Raw genomic sequence first — 20351 nt, forward strand, 5'->3', positions numbered from 1 at the left:
ATATATGGAGGTCAGAGATCCAGGAGCTGGTTCAATCCTTCTGCTCCGTAGATTCCAGGGGATACACTCTGGCCATCAGGCTTGGAGATAGATGTTTTTATCCACACACCATCTTTCCTTCCCTTTATGGCTATTTTTCTTCACACTCAATAGCACAGTTCTGTATTTTTGCATAGTGGTTCCCCTCCTCCTTTTTTTAAAATTTAAATTTTGATTTTTTTTAAAAAAGTTTAATGTATGTGGATGTTTTGTCTGAGTGTATGTGTATGTTTGTACATCACATACATGCCCATGGAGGCCAGAAGAGGGCATTGGCTCTCCTAGAACTGGAGTTACAGATGGCTGTGAGCCACTACGTAGGTGCTGAGAATCAAACCCAGGTCCTCTGGAAGAGTGTCAAATGTCCTTAACCACTGAGCTACCCCTCCAGCCCATCTTCTATTTAGTCGAGACAATTTTATGTAGCTAAGCTGGCCTCTAACTTGCTATCTGGTAAGGGATGACTTTGAAGTCTGGATTCTCCTGATTCTGCATTCTCAGTGCTAAGAGCACCATGCTAAGCTTTGACTCCTGTTGCTCCCTCCCCAAACAGTTTCTTTGTGTGGCCCTAGCTGTCTTAGAACTTGCTCTGTAGACCATGCTGTCCTCCAACTCAGAGATCTGCCTTCCTGCTGGAATGAAGAGTCATCCATTCTATATTGATTAATTTTCTATTACACACTTCCTCTATTTCTTGTGTGCAGGTAGTATGCCCACATATATTAGTCCCTCAGAGCTTCTCTTGGACTTCAAAAAGAAAGAAAAGAAAGAAAGAAAGAAAGAAAGAAAGAAAGAAAGAAAGAAAGGAAGAAAGAAAGGAAGAAAGAGAGAGAGAAAGAAAGACATAAGAAAGAAAGAAATAAGAAAGAAAGAAAAAAGAAAGAAAGAAAGAATGAATGAATGAATGAATGAATGAATGATTAGATCTGTTATGTGAAATGGTTATCTTCAGGTGCTACAATTTGGGGTGTTTTTTTGTTTTCTTCTAAATTTTTAGGATATAAGAAAATTCTGTACTTTGTACGCTTCATAATAAGAGTTTTTAAGAGTGACTACAAATGATGAGATAAAAGAAAGCCAGAATTAGCATTCACTTTTTTTTTTTTGGTTCTTTTTTTCGGAGCTGGGGACCGAACCCAGGGCCCTGTGCTTCCTAGGTAAACACTCTACCACTGAGCTAAATCCCCAGCTAGCATTCACTTTTTTTTTTTTTTTTTTTTTTTTGGTTCTTTTTTTTCGGAGCTGGGGACCGAACCCAGGGCCTTGCGCTTCCTAGGCAAGCGCTCTACCACTGAGCTAAATCCCCAACCCCTAGCATTCACTTTTAACCTCACGTTGGTGCCAGTATCCAGGAGGGAGAGGTGGCCCATCTCTGTGAGTTCTGTGAGCATGTGGTCTACATAGTGAGATCCTGTCTCAAAATAGGGGAGGGGCTGCTGCACTCCCTCTTTGAGCACTGAGTGAATTGATTCCATCTTGAAGCTTTCCAGATTATCTTAATCATTCCTTTGTCATGTGTTTAACCTCTTTCCTCATTAACATACTTTCATGATTTTACTTTGTATTAAATCTGTGTGGTTGGTTTATGTATTAGTGTGTTAGCAGGACTCTTGTTATTGTTTTATTTTGAGACAGGGTAGCCCTTCCTGGCCTGAACTCAGAGATCTGTCTGCCTCTGCCTCCCCAGAGCCAGGACTAAGGGAGCACCCCACCACACTCAGAACTTTAAAAAAAAAAAAAGCTATTTTTGTTTCTTGAGACCGGATCTCTGGTAGCCTAGGCTGGCCTAAAGATTCCTGAGTGACTGAGGCTGTTAGCTTCACATCCTCTTAACTCTATCTCAACTCTACCAAGGTACATTCCACCCTCTCCAGCAGCAGTAGCTAGTTCCTAAGGGCTGAAAGTAGTATTCAGATTCTGTTTACTTATAATACCTTTTCAGTAAACATTTGCAAAAAACATATTGAATTGAACTAAAAATAGCATATGCTTCTAGCCACTGAATTCTGGGTCTCATTCTCTCATATCAACATTTGTTAAGTCTAATGCCACGGCGAGTAGAAGTTCATTCACGGTAGGCTTCTTGGGAGGATGTGGTGAGTTGGTAGAATTCTTGTTTAGCACATGCCAAGCCTTAGTTAGGTTTGATCCCACCATGATAGGTATACAGCTATAACTAATAACTAAACCATGTGTCATGGTACATTCCTGTAACCTCAGCACTCTGAGAGTAGATGTAGAAAGATGAGGGGTTCAAGACCCTTGGGAAAGAAAAGCTTGGACAGTAGAGTAGGTGTGCTGGCTTACATTTTTATTACACTTTTCTAAGTTTCAAACATTTATTAAATTATATATATATACATATATACATATACACACACATATATATGTGTGTATGTGTATATATATATATGTGTGTGTGTATATATATATATGTGTGTGTGTATGTATATATATATATATGTGTGTGTGTATGTGTGTATATATATATATATATGTGTGTGTGTGTATATATATATATGTGTGTGTGTGTGTGTGTATATATATATATCATCTAAGTGCCTGGGTACATGGGTGTCAAAAATGGGTGATGGATCCCCTAGAACTGGACTTAGAATGTTCGTGAGTTGCTGTAGTGGTTTGAATATGCTTGGCCTATAGGGCGTGGCCTTGTCTGAGTGGGTGTGGCCTTGTCTGAGTGGGTGTGGCCTTGTTTGAGTGGGTGTGGCCCTGTGAGAGGAAATGTGTCACTGTGGGGGTGGGTTCTGAAGTTCCACCCAGTGGAGGAAGAGTCAGTTTTTTCCCTGGTCGTAGTCACATCAGTATGTAGGGCTCTCTGCTCTTGGGCCATGCCTGCCTAGAAGCTGCCATCCTCCCATCTTGATGACAATGGATTGAACCTCTTAACCTGTAAGGTAGCCCCAATTAAATATTGTCCTTTATCTCTGCAGAGCAGTGGGAACCCTTAGACACTTACCATGTGGATGCTGCAAGTTGAACCCAAGTCCTCTGCGAGAATAAGTGCTCTAAATTGTTGAGCCATCTCTCCATCCCCTTCCTTTTTATTACATATTCTAATTTAGGATGGAAATCTAGGACCAGAATAATAAAGGATTGACAAATTACTCAGTGAAAAGAAATCTGTGTGTTTGATGCATATAGGGCCCATTTATTGAAAATAATAGGACGTGGGGTGCATACCTCTGTGTGCCCAAAGGTGGGGATGAGGGGATGTCAGGTGTCTCCTCTCTCATTCCCCATCATAAGTAGTGTCACAAGAAAAGATCTTTCTAAACTGGCTGGCCAACCAGCCCTCTTGATCCACTTTCTTCTCCTAAATTTCAGGGTTTCAGGCATGGTTCATTCATTAAAAGCTATATGTAGATCTTTAAAAAGAATTAATTTTTACTATTTTATGTGTATGGCTGTTTGCCTGTTGTATATCTGTGGGCCGGTGCATGCCTGGTACCCTCAGGCTTTGGATCCTCTGGAACGTTCCGATGTCTGAGAGCTGCCCTGTGGGTGGTGGGAACTGAACTCCGACCCTCCAGAGCTGTGGCAAGGCTCTGAGCCACCGAGCTGCCTTGTAGCCCAGCACTGACTTTTTAAAAACACTGTTGGACATTCAGACTCAGTTCCTCACGTTTGCACGGAAGCACTCTACCCTCTAAACCAGCTCCTTGGCCCCAGAGAAGGTTTTTTTTTATTTGTTTTTGTTTTTTAAATTTTAAATCCATTTATATGTCTCCCCTTTTATTGAAAGTAGATTTTTTTTCTTACCCCCCCCCCCCCCCTGAGCTGAGGACCAAACCCAGGGCCTTGCGCTTGCTAGGCAATTGCTCTACCAGCTAAATCCCCAACCCCCACGAAGTATATATGATTAGGGTTCCCCCTCACCTCTCCTGGTTCTACCCCACCTCCCTTCCCATCTAGATCCATGCCCTTTCAGTCCTCTAAGGAGTATCAATGAAATAAATGAGTGAGGTAAAGCAAAAAAAAAAAAAAAAAGTTGGAATAAGACAAAACAGAAGAAAAAGACCTAAAGAAAAAGCTTAAGAAGCACATACATAGGAGACATACATGTTTGCACACATAGGAATCCCATAAAAGTGCAAAACTTGGAAGCCATAATGTATATACAAAGGATGTATATGCAAGGTTAAAAAAACTCTCTGATTCAACATTTTGAGACAAGGAACTCCTAAAGGTGTTGAATTCATTTCCTGTTGAAATCTACTGCTGGGCATGGTCCTACCCTGAAGGGTGCTTGTCACCCAGTGAGACTCCCATGGAGAAAACTTTGCAAGTGGTTATCAGTGGTGGAGAGAGCTTCCAGGTTAGAGATGGGCGTGTGCCCACGGCTCCCTTCAGCTCTAGGACCCTATCTGGTGCAGACCCAAGCCGGCCCTGGGTATGCTGCATCGGTCTCTGAATTCATAAACACCTCAGTCCTGTTGTGTCCAGAGGCCCTGTCTCCTTAGTGTCTTCCGTCCCCTCGGGCTCTTACAGTTTTTCTGCCTCCACTTCTGCAGGGTTCCCTGAGTCCTGTGGGGAGGGATTTAATGGGAAGGTCCCGAGGCTGAGTGTCCTGAGGTCCCTTGCTCTGTATATATCCAGAAAATGTTTTTAATTGATAGCATTTGCATATTTCCTTAGGTTTTGTAGACTTCTCTTCGGTATGTTATCTGATTGCTAACTGCTATAGATATTAAAATGAACTGTAATCCATTAATGCTAAGTAGAATAATTAAGAGCTTCTTAAAGCAGTCAGGCTTTTGTTTATTATTTTTAAAATTCTATGTGTATGTGTCTTTTGTCTGCATGTGTGTAAGTACACCATTCATGTACAGTGCCCACAGAGGTCTGAAGGGCACATTGGACTTCCCCAGAGCTGCAGTTACCCTTGTGAGTCACCATGTGGGTGCTGTGCTCTCTCCGGTACCATATGTCACCTTTTACCCACCTACCACAGATTTCAAGTGTACACATTTACTGTGTTTAGTTTTAATCCGAATAAATGAGGCGTATCAAAAACTAATAAGAAAAACAAAGGAAAGTCAAGCAACTTAGAGATCCCTAGACTGCGTGAAAGTCACTACGGGTTTGACACTTTTACTTCTGAACATGAAAATAAAAACAAAACGCTGTTCTTGCAGATGATATAGCCTAGAGGAAGCGCCCCTGACTGGTCTGTGTGAGGTTGGAATCCCAGCCACACAAATAAAAGAACTCAAAATGCTGTTCTTTATTGTGTGTGGTGTCTTTTGTATTAGACTCTGATCTTTGGTCTGAAGCCGAAAAGCTTAGCTCAGTATTTCAGGAGCAACTTTAACTTGATACTTTGTAAGTAGGGATGCTGGCAGGACATTATCATGTGGCTGCGGAAGTTACTCTACTTAAGATTTCATTCACTCGTGCCATGCCTGTGTGTGGTGCCTGAGCCTGCACGTGTGTGCTCAAAGACCAGAGGACATGGTCCCTTGAAGCCAAGAGCTACAGGTCTGGCTGGTCTCTGAACTCTGGTTTTGTAACAAGTGCTCTTAACTTCTAATCCATTCCTCTAGCCTTCAAATAGTATTTACTGTTAGGTACTTGTTTTTTTTTTTTTTTTTTTTTTGTGCTCTCTCTCTCTCTCTCTCTCTCTCTCTCTCTTTGTGTGTGTGTGTGTGTGTGTGTGTGTGTGTGTGTGTGCGCGTGTGTGCGCGCGCGCGCGCTTCTTTTAGAGATAGGGTCTTTTGATGTAACTCTGTGCTGTCCTAGAACTCAGCATGTAGTATATAGACCAGGCCAGCCTTGAACTCACAGAAATCTGCCTGCCACTGTCTTGAGCATTGAGAAAGCATGGGGCACCACACCTGGATGGCACCTGATCTTTTGCCTTTGTTTGTTGTGTTTTCTTGAGATGGTCTCTCTCTCTTCTTAAAGACTTTATTTATTATATATGAGTATACTGTCACTGTCTTCAGACACACCAGAAGGGAGCATTAGATCTCATTACAGATGGTTGTAAGCCACCATGTGGTTGCTGGGAATTGAACTCAGGACCAAGAGCAATCAGTGCTCTTAACCACTGAGTCATCTCTCCAGCCCAAGATGGTCTCTTTCTGTAGCCAAACTGGTCTTGAGTTTGTAGCAATCCTCCTGCCTCTGCCTACCAGGTATAGGCAGTTATAATGGTTATAGGTATATGCCATCATGCCTTTCATTTCTTGATCTTGTACTTCTTTTGAATCAAATCCAGAGTGTCGCTCATGCTGTCAAATCCTTTACCACTAAATTACAGCCTCAATCCTGTCTCTAAATTCATTTCAAGCACTGCTGATCATAATGCCGCTTTGGTATTGGAGTTTTGTTCTCATTCACAGACAGGGGAATTGAGGTATTGAATGTTGGGGGTCTAGGAATCACCTCACAAACCACACAAATACCGATCTCAGTCAGAGAGTTTACTGAGGAAATGCCCCAGGACCTCGACTGGGGCCACAGTCCAGATTCCGGACTGAACTGTGACCAGTTAAGTTCCTACAGAGCTTTTAAAGCCTGAGATCTACAAACATCTGTGCTGTTACTCAACCAATCAGGATTTAGGAATGGGGGGACTTCCTTAGGAATATGTCTTTGTTGTACATTTACCCTGATCTCATTGGTTGGGGTATTCAACTGTGGCAAGGGACTCTACTTATCTAACATTCATGTCTTAACTTGCCAACCAGGATGTCAGCTGCCCATGTGCATGTCTCTTTCTGCCAAGTAGGGTGTCAGTTCCCTCAGAGATCTTGGGAACTTAAACTTTACTTGGCTACTACTCAAAATGGAAGTATTATTCCAAATAATTTCTTATATTGATGCAGCTGTCTCTCTTATGTTGGGGTCCATCCCAGAGGGAGGCTTATAAAAGCAAATACCATAAAAGCCTATTTGCAGGTTCAGGAAGTGCTGCTGGGCGGTTGATTGTGATCTAAGCTTATTGTGGATAACAAAAGCAGTTCGACTGACTTCTATCGTGATTGGTTCCCAGGGGCACAGAACATAACAGAATATATAATTGACCTGGGCATGAGAAAGTTTCCAAGTAACAGTTACCTAGGCCTTAACACTTCCAAGGTCATTTACTACTGAGTTGGAGGGCTAGCATGGGAACCTGGTTCAGCTGCTTTCAGAGCCGTATGCTCAGAATTATTAGTCCATATTAGTTCAGTCTACTAGCCCTGGACTCAGACTCACCACTCCATGGTAGAAATGGTAGAAATGGTTATCAAATGCTTTATCACTCAGAATCTATTGTGCTAAAAGTTACTAGAGTTTGGTAGGCTTAGAAGATAAGGAGCAAGTACTTATCTCGAGTGTATATGTGTTAGCTACCTCTGGAGAGACTGGGAAAACAGAGGAACAAAAACACTTCACTATCTATACTACTCTCTGGCCCTCACTCCTGCTCTCATTGGCAGGCATTCGATAGTTGCTTTTTACATATGATGAGACTTAGGCTCAGAAAGGGTAAGCAGTTTTTCCCCCTATAAATCTCACAGATAGTGAACAGATAGTGGATTTATCACTAATACAATCCTCCCGGCTCCAAATCCAGTAATTTTTCCTTTGCAGTTAATCCCATCCCTGCCATCTGAATTTTGCTGTTTCCCTGGCAACGGAGTAGACCATGGAGTACCCGGAAACCAAGACACTGCCTTCTCTGTGAGGTCATCAGTACCTTTGTCTCTTGCTTCATCTTAAGATTTATTAAGGTTGGTTTATCAGGCAGAGTTGAGGGTCCTTGATTTTCTATTGGCTTAAAGTGGCAAAGGCCCTTTATTAATGAAGTTTGTACCCCATTGTGAGAACCACTTTTTATCCATTGGCTGAGGAGTTAGAGCAAACTCTGGGGACACTTTGAGTGCTAGGCCATTTGAGATTCCGCCAGCAGGTGGCACTTCTTCCATACTCATAACAACTACAAGCTAAAAAAGAAACAATGTGTCTATCATGGCTTTCTGTTTAACTAGGCCTAAGCACTTCGCCTTCCCTACGGTAGTGGGTTGTTCATATCTGGTTACATGATGAAATACATTTATACTTTTCTCCCACAACGAATTTGGAATTGTTTACAATATTCAGTTCACTATGAAAAGGGAGAATATAAATCACAGTTAAGGAACATCAGATTTTATTAAGGTCTGTTGGTAGAGGAGTAATAGTTTCACTGAATCTTTTCCATGTATTTATTTTTGAGACACGGCCTTGCTGTGGAGCCCAGGACTCATTAGATCAACAAAGGTAGACCTCCGGCTTACGGCTTGTCCTCAGACCTGTCTCTGGAATGCAGGACCTACAAATGTGGGCCAGCTTTATCCTCAGGTCTTTAGATGAGCGGGAAGGGATGGGGGTGGGAGTGGCTTTTCCAGGATTTGAAATAAAAACGGAAGTGCACACCTAGGGCAAGTTTCTGTCCTGCTTCTCACCTCGCTAACCTAACATAGGTCGTTATTCCTGGCCAGCTCGCAACTCGAAGCAACACCTCTATGGCTCTGCATTTCTTTTTTCTTTTTTTCGGAGCTGGGGACCGAACCCAGGGCCTTGCGCTTGCTAGGCAAGCGCTCTACCACTGAGCTAAATCCCCAACCCCTGGCTCTGCATTTCTAAGGCTACAGAATCCTCATCTTTCAACCCATCAGCTTGCGTTTCCAGAGGGCCCTTCAACCTGGCATCCATTTTCCGCGTTGTTCTGGGCATCGGGAACACAAGCGCAAGGCTTGGATGGCCTGAGTTACCAGAAACAATTTGTAAGGGTCCTTGGAGATTCCTGCATCTAAGACAAAGCTGGAAAGTCGCAGCAGGCAGTGTTATGGTAATTATAGGCTTCTCAGATCGGTAAAATCCCATCGGTTTCAAGTTTCTCTTTAACAGGAAATCAGACTAAAACTGGCCTCCGTTATCAATCGAGTTTGTACGGGACCTCGTGGCTCAGTTGCTGAAAAGGAACCCTAACTATTCCTTCCCAGACCCTTGAGTACTTCTCTTTGCCAATCAACACTTCGGGAAAGACCTCAGTCTTGCTCCGCCCATCGCTGTGTGTGTGAAGGCAAAGATTAGGGGCGGGACGGGGCGGGGCAGGGGGCTCTGGAAACCTGACTCCAGAGCGGGTTCCTGAAGCTGGGGACTGACTCCCGGCTCACAGAGGCAGTGGTGGCGGAGGCAGCAGGAGCGCGGCTTTGTGGCGCGCGCAGGTTCCACTGGGTGTCTTGGAGTCGTAGCCACCCGGGGTACTCTGCCTGGCAGCGGGTGTCGCATGGCCAGCCCCGCGCGATCTGGCTTCCCGGCGCGCACGAATTGCCGTCTGGACGCGTTCTTGCGGCGGCACCTGCCTCCGGAGGTGTACGACGCGGTCCGCGCCTATGAGCCGTGCATCGTGGTGTCGGACGCCGAGAAGCACTCGTTCAAGTACGTGGTGCTGAGCGACCGACTCATCTACCTGACCGAGAACCCGCCCAAGTCCATCCGGCGGGTCGTGGCCCTGCGGGACGTCGTGGCCATTGACTTGGTGAGGATCGCGGGCGGGCAGGCTCCTTCCTAAGCTCTCGCATCCCCTTCCTGAGCCGGAGAAAGGAGGAACAACCTTCCCCATCCCGCCCCGGACTTCCCGATCTCTTTTGTCAGTGAAAGCAGCTACGCGGGAAAGCAGGGGCTTGATGTAGAATTTCAAATAAACATGTTCTCCCGTTCTCCTTTGGTTTACCCTCTGCTCCCAACATTGGGCAGTATAAAGTCAGCCTCTTGTTCATTAAGCACCCACTCTGTATAGGTACTGTGCTGCACCTCTTCTGCAGCTCGTGCGGAAGGAACAGGAGATCACACCTGTGTAAGCAAACGCAGCCATTACTTTGTTTACTCTCTTGCCGCTCATGTTTAGTCAACATGTGACTGGATCAGAATAAGTGAGTGAACGAATGGATTTGCGTGATGTGCACTGGATACTTGCGTCTTTCAGGCTGGCCACTTAATCCAAACCGAATGGGGACGCTTCCTAGAAGGAGTGTCATCAGGACCCAGTCTGGAGAGATACAATCTTGCCCCGGGTTTTAGAGTATAGCCACTGTATCCCTTTCCTCTGGGAATAGACTGACTTTAAGAAGCATCAGCTGATTGGAGGCTCTGCCTCCTCTCCTGTTTCTCCTCTCCTTGATTGCCTCCAGGGCTCTTTGTCTGAGCTGCTTTCCAGGTGTTCCTTGTTCCTTTGGGACTTGTGTCTAGCCTTTACTCTCGCTTGCTTAAGTCTGTGTCCCGTGGGAGAAATTGGCGAAGCTGTTGCTGAAGCTGTTTTGCCCACAGAACGTTACTTTGGTTTTTAACACATTTACAAGAAAATAATAAAATTAAGTGAAGTTTCTTTTTCTTTCTTTTTTTTAAAAATTCTACAGATTTCCCTTGTCAGCTGTTTAACACTTTCATTACACATTTTATTTTGTGTGCAAATGTGTATGTTTGTGAGTGTGTGTGTGTGTGTGTGTGTGTATGTGTGTGTATGTGTGTCCCAGATTCTTGTTCTAGACAAGTGCTCTAACAATGTACGGCCTTGCAGTCTGACCAAACGTATTAGAAAGCTTTTTGCTTCCACATTTTTAGCGTCTTCAGTGTAAATAATTGTTGTTTTGACACAAATGTGGTGATTTTTTTGATATTGCTATTCTTCCCCGAGAGACACAGTCTATTGGTAGTTGTCATATATTCTACTTTAGGGTGTCAGAAACAGAGCAGCACAGTGACACTCTTTAGGGTCCAGAAACCCAGAATGAATGCTGTGAAAAGAAATTCTAAACCTACTTATGCTTTCTGGACAGCTTTACCCTTCAGGAATTCAGGAGAGTTTTGTTGCTGTGGAATGGGACTCTGACCAGCCTGAGTGTGTGAGCATGGCTCTGCAGGCCTTGTCCTTCTCCCCCAATCTCTCTGCCTTGCTAAAAAAACTGTTAGATTGCATTCCTAAAGCGAGCCCCCAAGGTCTATTCCCTTCTTTGGCCAATTCCTCCTTCTGAGGCTAACAACCAAGGTCCAGCTATCAAAGTACCAAAGTCCAGCAATCAAAGCCCCCTTTGGCTCACCTAATTAACATGCCCAATTAAAATTAAATACCTCATCTTAACATGGGGCTCCCCATTTTACCTTATAAACCACCATTTGCCTTTGGGCCACATCTGTCTCTTCTTCATCCAGAGTCGGTCCTTTGCTTCTCTCTAGGACAGATCCCCCTTCTCCTCTCCCTTGGCCCCTTTCTCCCCTCTCCTTTGGTTCCCCCTTCCCTTCCTCCATCTCCTATCTTTGTCCCTTTTCCCCACTCTCTGCCCCTCTGGGACAAATCTCTTTTATGCAGAGAACTTGGTCATGAGGGTCCTGAGCCAATACTTTACTGTTCAGCTGTTTTTGTTCGAGACAAGTTTCTTTGTTATAGCACAGGCTGTCCTGGAACTCACTCTGTAGACCAGACTGGCCTTTAACTCAGAGATCAACCTGCCTCTGCCTCCTGAGTGCTGGGACTAAAGGCATGTGCCACCGTCACCTAGCTGGAATGCAGAAGAATATTAATGCATGATGACTAAATTCAACCCCCCATTCTGCAAACAAAATGAAACAACTCTCCCAAAACAAATCAACCAAAACAAAAAACCAAGAAGAATATGTAATGTCTATATATAGTCTACACACATATAAGATTTAAATATTGTTACTGGGTTTATTGTCCAGCTTGGGAAATGTAGGTTAGCTTTGGAAGGCTCCAGATCCCTAGAATTTGTGACCATGTGTGATGGTTTGTATATGCTTGGCCCAGGGAATAGCCCTATTAGGAGGTGTGGTCTTGTTGGAGTAGGTGTGTCACTGTGTGTGTGGGCTTAAGACCCTCACCCCAGAAATTAGTATTCTGCTAACAGCCTTCAGATGAAGATATAGAACTCCTAGCTTCTGCACCATGCCTGCCTGGATGCTGCCATGCTCCCACCTAGATGTTGATGAACTGAACCTCTGAACCTGTAAGCCAGCCCCAATTAAATGTTGTCCTTTGGGGTTGGGGATTTGGCTCAGTGGTAGAGCGCTTACCTAGGAAGCGCAAGGTCCTGGGTTCAGTGCCCAGCCCCGAAAAAAAAAAAGAAAAAAAAATGTTGTCCTTTATAAAACTTGCCTTGGTCATGGTGTCTGTTCAGAGCTTAAAAACTCTAAAACTATGTTATAGCATATCACAAGGGATTTATGAATGTCACTTAACTGACTGACTTAAGTAAAGTCGGAGACTGATCTGGGCCTAGTGGCCCAAGTCTTAACCCCAGATCTCCAGAGGTAGAGTCAAAGGACATGAGTTTGGGGCCAGCCTAGGCTACATAGCAAGACCCCATTGAAAAAGTTAATAAACAGAGGCTGGAGAGATGGCTCATCAGTTCAGGGTGCTTAGTGCTTTTCCAGAGGACCCAGGTTCAGTTCCCAGCAGCCACATCACAGCCTCTGGTAACTCCAGCACCAGGGGATCGGAAGCCCATCTTCCTTGTGTACGCTCATGTACACATACCCTTCCTCCCACATATTAAACCAAATCATTTCTTTAAAAAGTAAACAAGTAACTTGAATTAATAGGTAGTATCCTGGTAGGCCCAGGGCATGTAAAAGAGGGAGAGGCAGCATAAGAAAGACAGAGCCAGCCATTGTTAGTTTCAAAGGAAGGCGGAATCGGGAGCAAGGAAAAGGAGTGCAGCATTTGGGTGGGCAGCGTGCAAACTGTCAAGGAGACAGACTCTTCTAGGGAGCCTCCGGTGGCTGTACATTCTTGTTAATACCTCAGTCTGACTCAGCAACGCCCACTCCTCTGTCTGTTTTTGTTTTGCATTGCTGGGAAGATGCAGGCCTTGTATATCTCAGGCTAGTGCTGGTTCACTGAACTCTCTCCCACTGCTCCCCCAAGTCCAGGGCTCCTGACTGGACTTCCCACCTCCAGAACTGTAAGGAAATAAATTCATGTTGCTAAATACCAGCAGGGCTGTGGCAGTGTGTTAGAGCAGCCACACAGTGTTTTCCTTTCGGCATTTCGAGTGGGTGAGCTGTTAAGATTCTTCCTCACAAGAACTATCATGCCAAGCACAAATGCCCCAATCTCCTCTGAGGTTTTATGAAAACAGTTCTAGGATTACCATAGTGCAGGGGCTAACACTAAACTCCTAAGTCCCCCCCTTAAGATTTATCTTAGTTTTCCCTGGGTTCGGTCCCCAGCTCCGAAAAAAAGAACCAAAAAAAAAAAAAAAAAAAAAGATTTATCTTAGTTTTAATTCCGTGTATATGTGCACATGAGTGCAGGTGCCTGTGGAGGCCAGAGGCATTGGATCCTGCTAGGGCTGGAGTTACTACTGGTGGTTATGAGCATGGGTGCTGGGAACTAAACTTGGATCCCTGTGTACTCTTGACCTCTATGCGATTTTTCTAGCTCCCAGTTCCATAGGTTTTATGAAGAACTGGTCATCACAGGATTGCCTTATTTCTTACCAGTGTGATTTGCTAATATATAATGCATAGAATTTTCTCAAAAACATTTTTTTTTAAGAAAGGGCCTTGTAGTTGGTCTTTGCTACTTTGTGGGTTCTTCTTTCTCCCACCCTTCTTCACCCTCTTAATCATCTAACACTAGATAAGAAAGATAAAGGATACAGACAAAAGGAGAAAGAATGGCGTCAGGAGTCGGAAAGGGGACAGTGTTATCATTAGGCCACTTCCTGCTGATTAGGAGCATGTCCTTCCTTGGAGCAAGTTTGATCTTCGCTGTCAGGACATCTAATTTCCTCTTCTTGCTTCTTCTGTGTACATGTACTACTTAATGAACTATAATCAACAACCAACCAGCAACAATCAGCAACCAATCGCTGAACTGGCCAACCCCCTTACCTCCCCAGGGTCCTAGCACTTATGCATCCTCTAAAAAGTCCCCAAACGTCCCACACTTGCAGAAACTATTGGCTCCTGGCCAAATTACACACCTTCTAGAGCACCAGGCAAATCACAGTCAGCTGCTCTGACAGACAATCTGAAGTCGCCCCATATCCCACACCTGTGATTAAAACGAAAGCACGTTCTTAAAATATTTCTGTGTTTTCAAAAGAAACCAGAATTCTAAAATTGTCACTGCAGGGTCTTATAAATTAGGCATGGAACTTGCCGTGTAGGATTTGATAGTGTAGGCTGGCCTTCAATTCCAGATGCCTGCCTCTGTCTCCCAAGTACACAGGAGTGCACCATCACACCAGGTTGAAGTTTTCTAATTTTTAAGAATTTAATATTTTTATTGATTTTTTTTTTGTTGCAGCAAATATTAAAATAAAACAAAACCCCACAAACCCTCTCTAGCCTGTATCGTGGAGCCATATGGCATTAGTGCGGTATGTTCACCTCAGTGGCTGCCGGTTCACACCACGCCACCTCTAGCCATTCTCTGGTCCCAGTAGCAGCTGCCCTCCTGGCTCTTTGCCGCCTAGCTCTGCTCTCATTCCCAGCAACTGACCCCTGTGGTAATTGTCATAATTCCTGAATCAAAACCCCAAGAGCCTGTAACTTAGCAATCAGATTTATTTCAATAATTTACCTCAGTAAATTTACACTTCACAAAACGTCCACACAATAAACTCAGAGCCAATTGATAATGATATAAACCGCCCACCTAGATAAAAATCCATCCCTTAAAAAAAATTCATGGGGTTGGGGATTTAGCTCAGTGGTAGAGCGCTTGCCTAGGAAGCGCAAGGCCCTGGGTTCGGTCCCCAGCTCCGAAAAAAAAAAAAAGAAAAAAAAAATTCATAACTCCCTGTGGCCGTTTAAGGCCACACGGATCTGGGTCAGCCTTCTCTGCCTCCATCTTGGTTCTTCTCTTTCTCCCTTCTCTCCCCTTATCAAAACTTGGCCCCGCCTCACTTTCTCACTGTCCAATCATAGGCCTTGCCCCATCCTGTGCCAGCCCCACCTGCGTAAAGACAATGATCCATAAATTCTTTGAGAATTCATGCTCCCTAATTTCTTGTTTTATGTGTAGTCACCCTCTGACTTATGTCATGGTTGTCACTGAGTTACATTATGTCACTGCGGGGCAGCTTGGAACTAGCCTTACTTTTCATGAAGGCTAAACTCTTTTCTATCGGGTGTTGTCCTCTTTCTGGGGCTATTTCTTTACCATCTTTTCTCGCCGTCCTCAGACTTCTCATCTTACTCTACAAGCTCGCCTTCTGGTTAGTTAACTTTCACTTGTCTCGGGTTCCATTTCTGCCTTTGTTCTCGGTCACTGGACTTCTGTAAGCCGAAGAGCAAACTAGCCTTAATGCTTCTGGGCTGCAGCCCTTCGTGTTCACTGTGCGGTAGGCTTTGTCAATCTAAGACAACAGTTATCAACCTGTGAGTCCACCCACCTGTAATTCTCCACCCCTTGAGGGGGTCGAACGACTCTTTCCCAGGGGTTCCATATCAGGTACCCTGAGTACCAGGTGTTTACATTATGATTTATGACAGTGGCAAGATTACAGTTATGAAATAGCAATGAAATAATTTTATATTTGGAGGTCACTGTAACCCGAGGAAATGTATTAAAGGGTCCCAGCATTAGGAAGGTTTAGAACCACTGATCTAAGGCATGGTTACACTTCAGGCAAAACAGCCAACCCCTCCCCTGCAAAAAAAACCCAATAAAACAAAACAACAAAAACAAGCCTGTAAGCAAGTTGATGAAATCCAATTTTCTCTTCTAAAGGAAAAAAGGGCAGTCAGGGGGTCAGGTGGCAGCTACGAAAGCTAGATCAGAAATCTACACGTTTTGCCAAAGGTATAAAGTTGGACATGGTGACGTTTCCTTTTTAGAAAAAAAAGTTGAAGTGCAATTGAGCTTGTACCAGCTGTTTGATATGGTCCACCTCAAAGTGTCCTAGAGAGCGTGGACCTCTAAAGTGCTGATATTCCATTAGAAGCAACTTTGGGGGCATCCTCTAGAGTTCTGTTCTGGTATATCCAGCACTGCAACTCATTAGACTCTCTCCGAGGCTAGACACATTTTTCTTTACATTTATTTTTTATTTTTATTTATGTGTATGGGTCCCTAGGAGGCCAGAAGAGGGTATCAGAGTCCTGGAGCTGGAGTTACAGACCAGCTTCATATGTGGGTGCAGGGGGCCAAACTTTGGTCTTCTGTTAAGAGCCTCAGATACTCTTAAGTTGTCTCAATAGCCCCCAGATACACTAAAAACAAAAACAAAAACAAAACAACCCACCCCTAAAAACCCCAAAGCCCCACAAAAACAAAAGCCCTAAATACAAGAAAGTATTACTTAAATACAAGAGTGTGGGGTTGGGGATTTAGCTCAGTGGTAGAGCGCTTGCCTAGCAAGTGCAAGGCCCTGTGTTCAGTCCCCAGCTCGGGGAAAAAAAGAAAAAAAAGAAAAAAATACAAGAGTGTGTCAGTGTATGAGTGTGTCTGTGTCTGTGTGTGTGTGTGCACGTTAGTGCATTTGTGTGTGTCTATGTGTGTATGTGCATGTGTGTTAGTGCATGTGTGTATTTGTGTGTGCCTGTGTGCATATGTGTGAGCGTGTATATGTGAGCCTGTCTGTGTTAGTGCATGTGCATGGATGTAGAATGCATGGTCCTTCCTGTGCACAGGGAGGCCAGAAGGAAGCATTGGGTGCTTGTTTCCCAATCACTTTCTGTCTGTCCCTCTGAGATACGGTCTCTTCTGGAACTTGGAGCTCACATCTCTTTTTTTTTTTTTTGGTTCTTTTTTTCGGAGCTGGGGACCGAACCCAGGGCCTTGCGCTGGAGCTCACATCTCAACAGCTCTGGAGACCCTGCTGTGTTAGTCACAGTTGTGTTCTTTTCCACAGCTGTTAGAGAAGTCTCCTGACCTCCTCCATCACCCCTTCCCTCTCTCCCTTCTGCCTTTTCACTCTCCTGTGACTGTAGGCCCTCTAGAAGTCCTACTGTAGGAGTAAGAACGAAGGATAATGCCTTGTACATGTGAAATCGCCGTAACGAATGAAACATTATTTTATATGCTGGCTTAAAAATAATTTAAAAAAAGCAAAAATGCTTTTCAGTTCAAAAATAAGGGGATAAAAGTGGGGCTGGAGGGACGATGGCTCAGAGGCTAAGAGGGGCTGGAGGGACGATGGCTCAGAGGCTAAGATCACTTGCTGCTCTTGCAGAGAACCCAAGTTTGGTTCTCAGCACCTATACTGGGTGCTCACAACTGCCTGTAACAAGAGCTTCAGGGGATCCAACGCTTCTTTCTGCCATCTGCTGGCACCACAGTCACGTGCTCATACACAGTCACTCACGTCACAGGTGCACATAATTAGAAATAAAACAAATCTTTTGAAAGAAGAATAAAATAAGTGAAAAAGAAACAGAGATAAAAAATTGTTTTGTTTGGAGAAACAGAGTACTTACTTTGAAATAACTTATTGTGATAAAAACCACAAAGGTGGTTTTCTTTTCTTTTTTTTTAGATTTATTTATTATATGAGTACACTGTAGCCATCTTCAGATGCACCAGAAGAGGGAGTCAGATCTCATTTTTTTTTTTTTTTTTTTACAGATGGTTATGAGCCATCATGTGATTGCTTGGATTTGAACTCAGGACCTTCAGAAGAACAGTCAGTATGCTTAACCACTGAGCCATCTCTCCAGTCCAGAGGTGTTTTTCTTAGGGCAAAGTTTATTCATTACACTCAGGGTGTGCTGGCTCCTACGAGTTCCCAAAATGTGAGAGAATTAGCTCTATAATCTCTGATACTCTGTGGTAGTGTGAACAAAAATGGCCTCAATAGAGAGGCCTTCAGGAAGTGGCACTATTTGCAGGCATGACCTTGTTGGAGTAGGTGTGGCCTTGTGGGAGTAGGTGTGGCCTTGTGGGAGGAAGTGTGTCACTGGGTTTGGGTTTTGAGGTCTCAGGTACTCAAGCCAGGCCTAGTGTCTCACTTTCTTTGGCTGCCTGCCAATCTAGATGTGGAACTCTCAGCTACCTCTCCAGCACACCACGTCTACCTGTGTGCTACTATGCTTCCTGCCACTGATGATAATAGACTAAACTTCTGAACTATAAGTCAGCTCCAATTAAATATTTTCCTTTATAAGAGTTGCTGTGGTCACGGTGTCTGTTCTTAGCAATAGAAACCCTAACTAAGTCAGGGGGACTACATGCATGCTTTCTCTTGAACAATAAGTAAATGAATAAGATTTTAAATGGGCTCAAACTCAGGCAAGGTGGCACATGTCTGTAATCCCAGTGCTTGGGAATGGAGGCAGGAAGGTGGACATGACCTCAAGGCCAGTGTGAGTACAGGGCCAGCCTGGGCTAGACACTGTTTCAAACAGCACAACACAATGAAATGTAAAAAAAAAGTGTATGGGGTTGGGGATTTAGCTCAGTGGTAGAGCGCTTGCCTAGGAAGCACAAGGCCCTGGGTTCGGTCCCCAGCTCCGAAAAAAAAAAAAAAAAAGAATCCAAATTCCATTCCCAAAAAGTATATGGCTTAGTGTCTTAGTTAAGGTTTTACTGCTGTAAACAGACACCATGACCAAGGCAACTCTTTTTTCTTTTTTTCTTTTTTTTTTCCGGAGCTGGGGACCGAACCCAGGGCCTTGCGCTTCCTAGGCAAGCACTCTACCACTGAGCTAAATCCCCAACCCCCAAGGCAACTCTTATAAGGACAACATTTAATTGTTCAGAGGTTTAGTCCAGTGTCACCAAGGCGGGAGCATGACAGTGTCCAGGCAGGCATGGTATAGGAGGAGCTGAGTTCTAGATCTTGATCTTAAGGAAGTTAGGAACAGACTGTACATCCTCAGGCAGCTAGGAGGAAGATCTCTAAGTCCAACCCCGCAGTGACACACTTCCTCCCACAAGACCACACCTTCTAATAGTGCCACTCCCTGAGCCAAGCATATACAGCCATGACACTTAGGATTATATTTACTGATAGTAGGAGAAGGGTGGGAAGGACAGACACTGAGGAGAGTGGTTGTTATCTTCCAGCAGAGAATGGGAGGCCAGGAAGAAAGGTGTAAGAAGCTGACTGAAACTGTAGCAATACAGGGCTGTTCATTCAACTCCTGGCAATTTTCTTTCTCTTTCTTTTGTTTGTTTTTCTTCGTCTGATCTTTTGGACAGCCTGTGTCTCTTGGCAACCATTCCCCCCACTTTCTTGGCTTCCTTTACTCTCTTGCTCAGAAGTTTAGCATATTTTAACCCTCCCTTGTTGTCTCTTCAGAGTGTTCTGTGGTGTTTGTGCTGCAGAACATAGAGTGACAAGTTGCCCAAGTTTTGGGGGCTTTCGTCCTGGGCCAATGCCCAAGGCCAAAGAAAAGGCTTCTGAAGACCAAGAGAAGAGCAGCCCGTTGGACCATGGCCCTCTGATCACAGGCTGGACCATGGCCCTCTGATCACAGGCTGGACCATGGCCCTCTGATCACAGGCTGGACCATGGCCCTCTGATCACAGGCTGGACCATGGCCTTCTGATCACAGGCTGGACCATGGCCCTCTGATCATCACAGGCTGGACCATGGCCCTCTGATCATCACAGGCTGGACCATGGCCCTCTGATCACAGGCTGGACCATGGCCCTCTGATCACAGGCTGGACCATGGCCCTCTGATCACAGGCTAGACCATGGCCCTCTGATCACAGGCTGGACCATGGTTCTCTGATCACAGCAGCCATACAAAAGGAAATCAGTAGTGTGCTAGGCCCAGGGCCACAGATGAGATCTTGAGTTGTGCTTTCAAAATGGCAATTACTCACGGAGACATGCGCACTCTGAGAGACACCCAGAGGCTCGATGACATCAAGTTTTATATAGGTGGGCTACAATGTACTCACATACAAATAAACAAATCTTAAAAAAAAAAGAACTTAAGACAAAGTTATGGAAGCGTTATGAAGGAATCAGGTCATTAGGGACTGACTTGCTCATATCAAGAATACGTTCTCCTCGTATTTTGAAAGCCGTTCCTTAGTAGTAATAAGGTAAATCAACAGCAGTCATCAATATAAATAAGATAAAATGATATAAATGCATAGATTCTCAATAGTTCAGTCAATGAACCGAGAAGTACAGTAAGATAAATACTGTTTCTTCATAGTATATCATATTAATTTGAGACAGAATGGGTCCTCTGTCCCCTTCCAAGTGTCCCTTGCTGCCATCATCAGAGTCAAATGCGCTGGGTAGAGCAGGATATGGCTCAGAATTGTATCGTAATGGTTCTCATGAGTAGTAGGTGGGCACCGATTCATGTCCGTTGGGAATGGTATCA

General features: G+C 44.4%; 1 protein-coding gene across 13 annotated transcripts in view; it reads left to right on the forward strand.

Annotated features, from left to right (window-relative positions):
* The first annotated feature begins 8118 nt into the window (after positions 1 to 8118).
* C7h12orf56 (similar to human chromosome 12 open reading frame 56) overlaps positions 8119 to 20351 on the forward strand; it is a 51618-nt gene continuing 39385 nt past the window's right edge. For 3 of the 13 annotated variants that reach the window (XR_010053026.1, XR_005486700.2, XR_010053027.1), the window contains exon 1: positions 8128 to 9574. Coding sequence is in view for 4 of the 13 variants with exons in the window: in XM_063264104.1 (XP_063120174.1) it covers positions 9323 to 9574 (252 nt within the window). In the remaining 9 variants the exon portion in view is untranslated. Of the gene's footprint in view, positions 9575 to 17629; positions 17729 to 20351 lie in introns of those variants that run through there. The other 10 variants (XR_010053029.1, XM_063264104.1, XR_005486704.2 and 7 more) reach the window with 8 other exon arrangements.

The sequence above is a fragment of the Rattus norvegicus genome, chromosome 7 (genome assembly GCF_036323735.1).
Source record: "Rattus norvegicus strain BN/NHsdMcwi chromosome 7, GRCr8, whole genome shotgun sequence".
NCBI classification, from domain to species: Eukaryota; Metazoa; Chordata; class Mammalia; order Rodentia; family Muridae; genus Rattus; species Rattus norvegicus.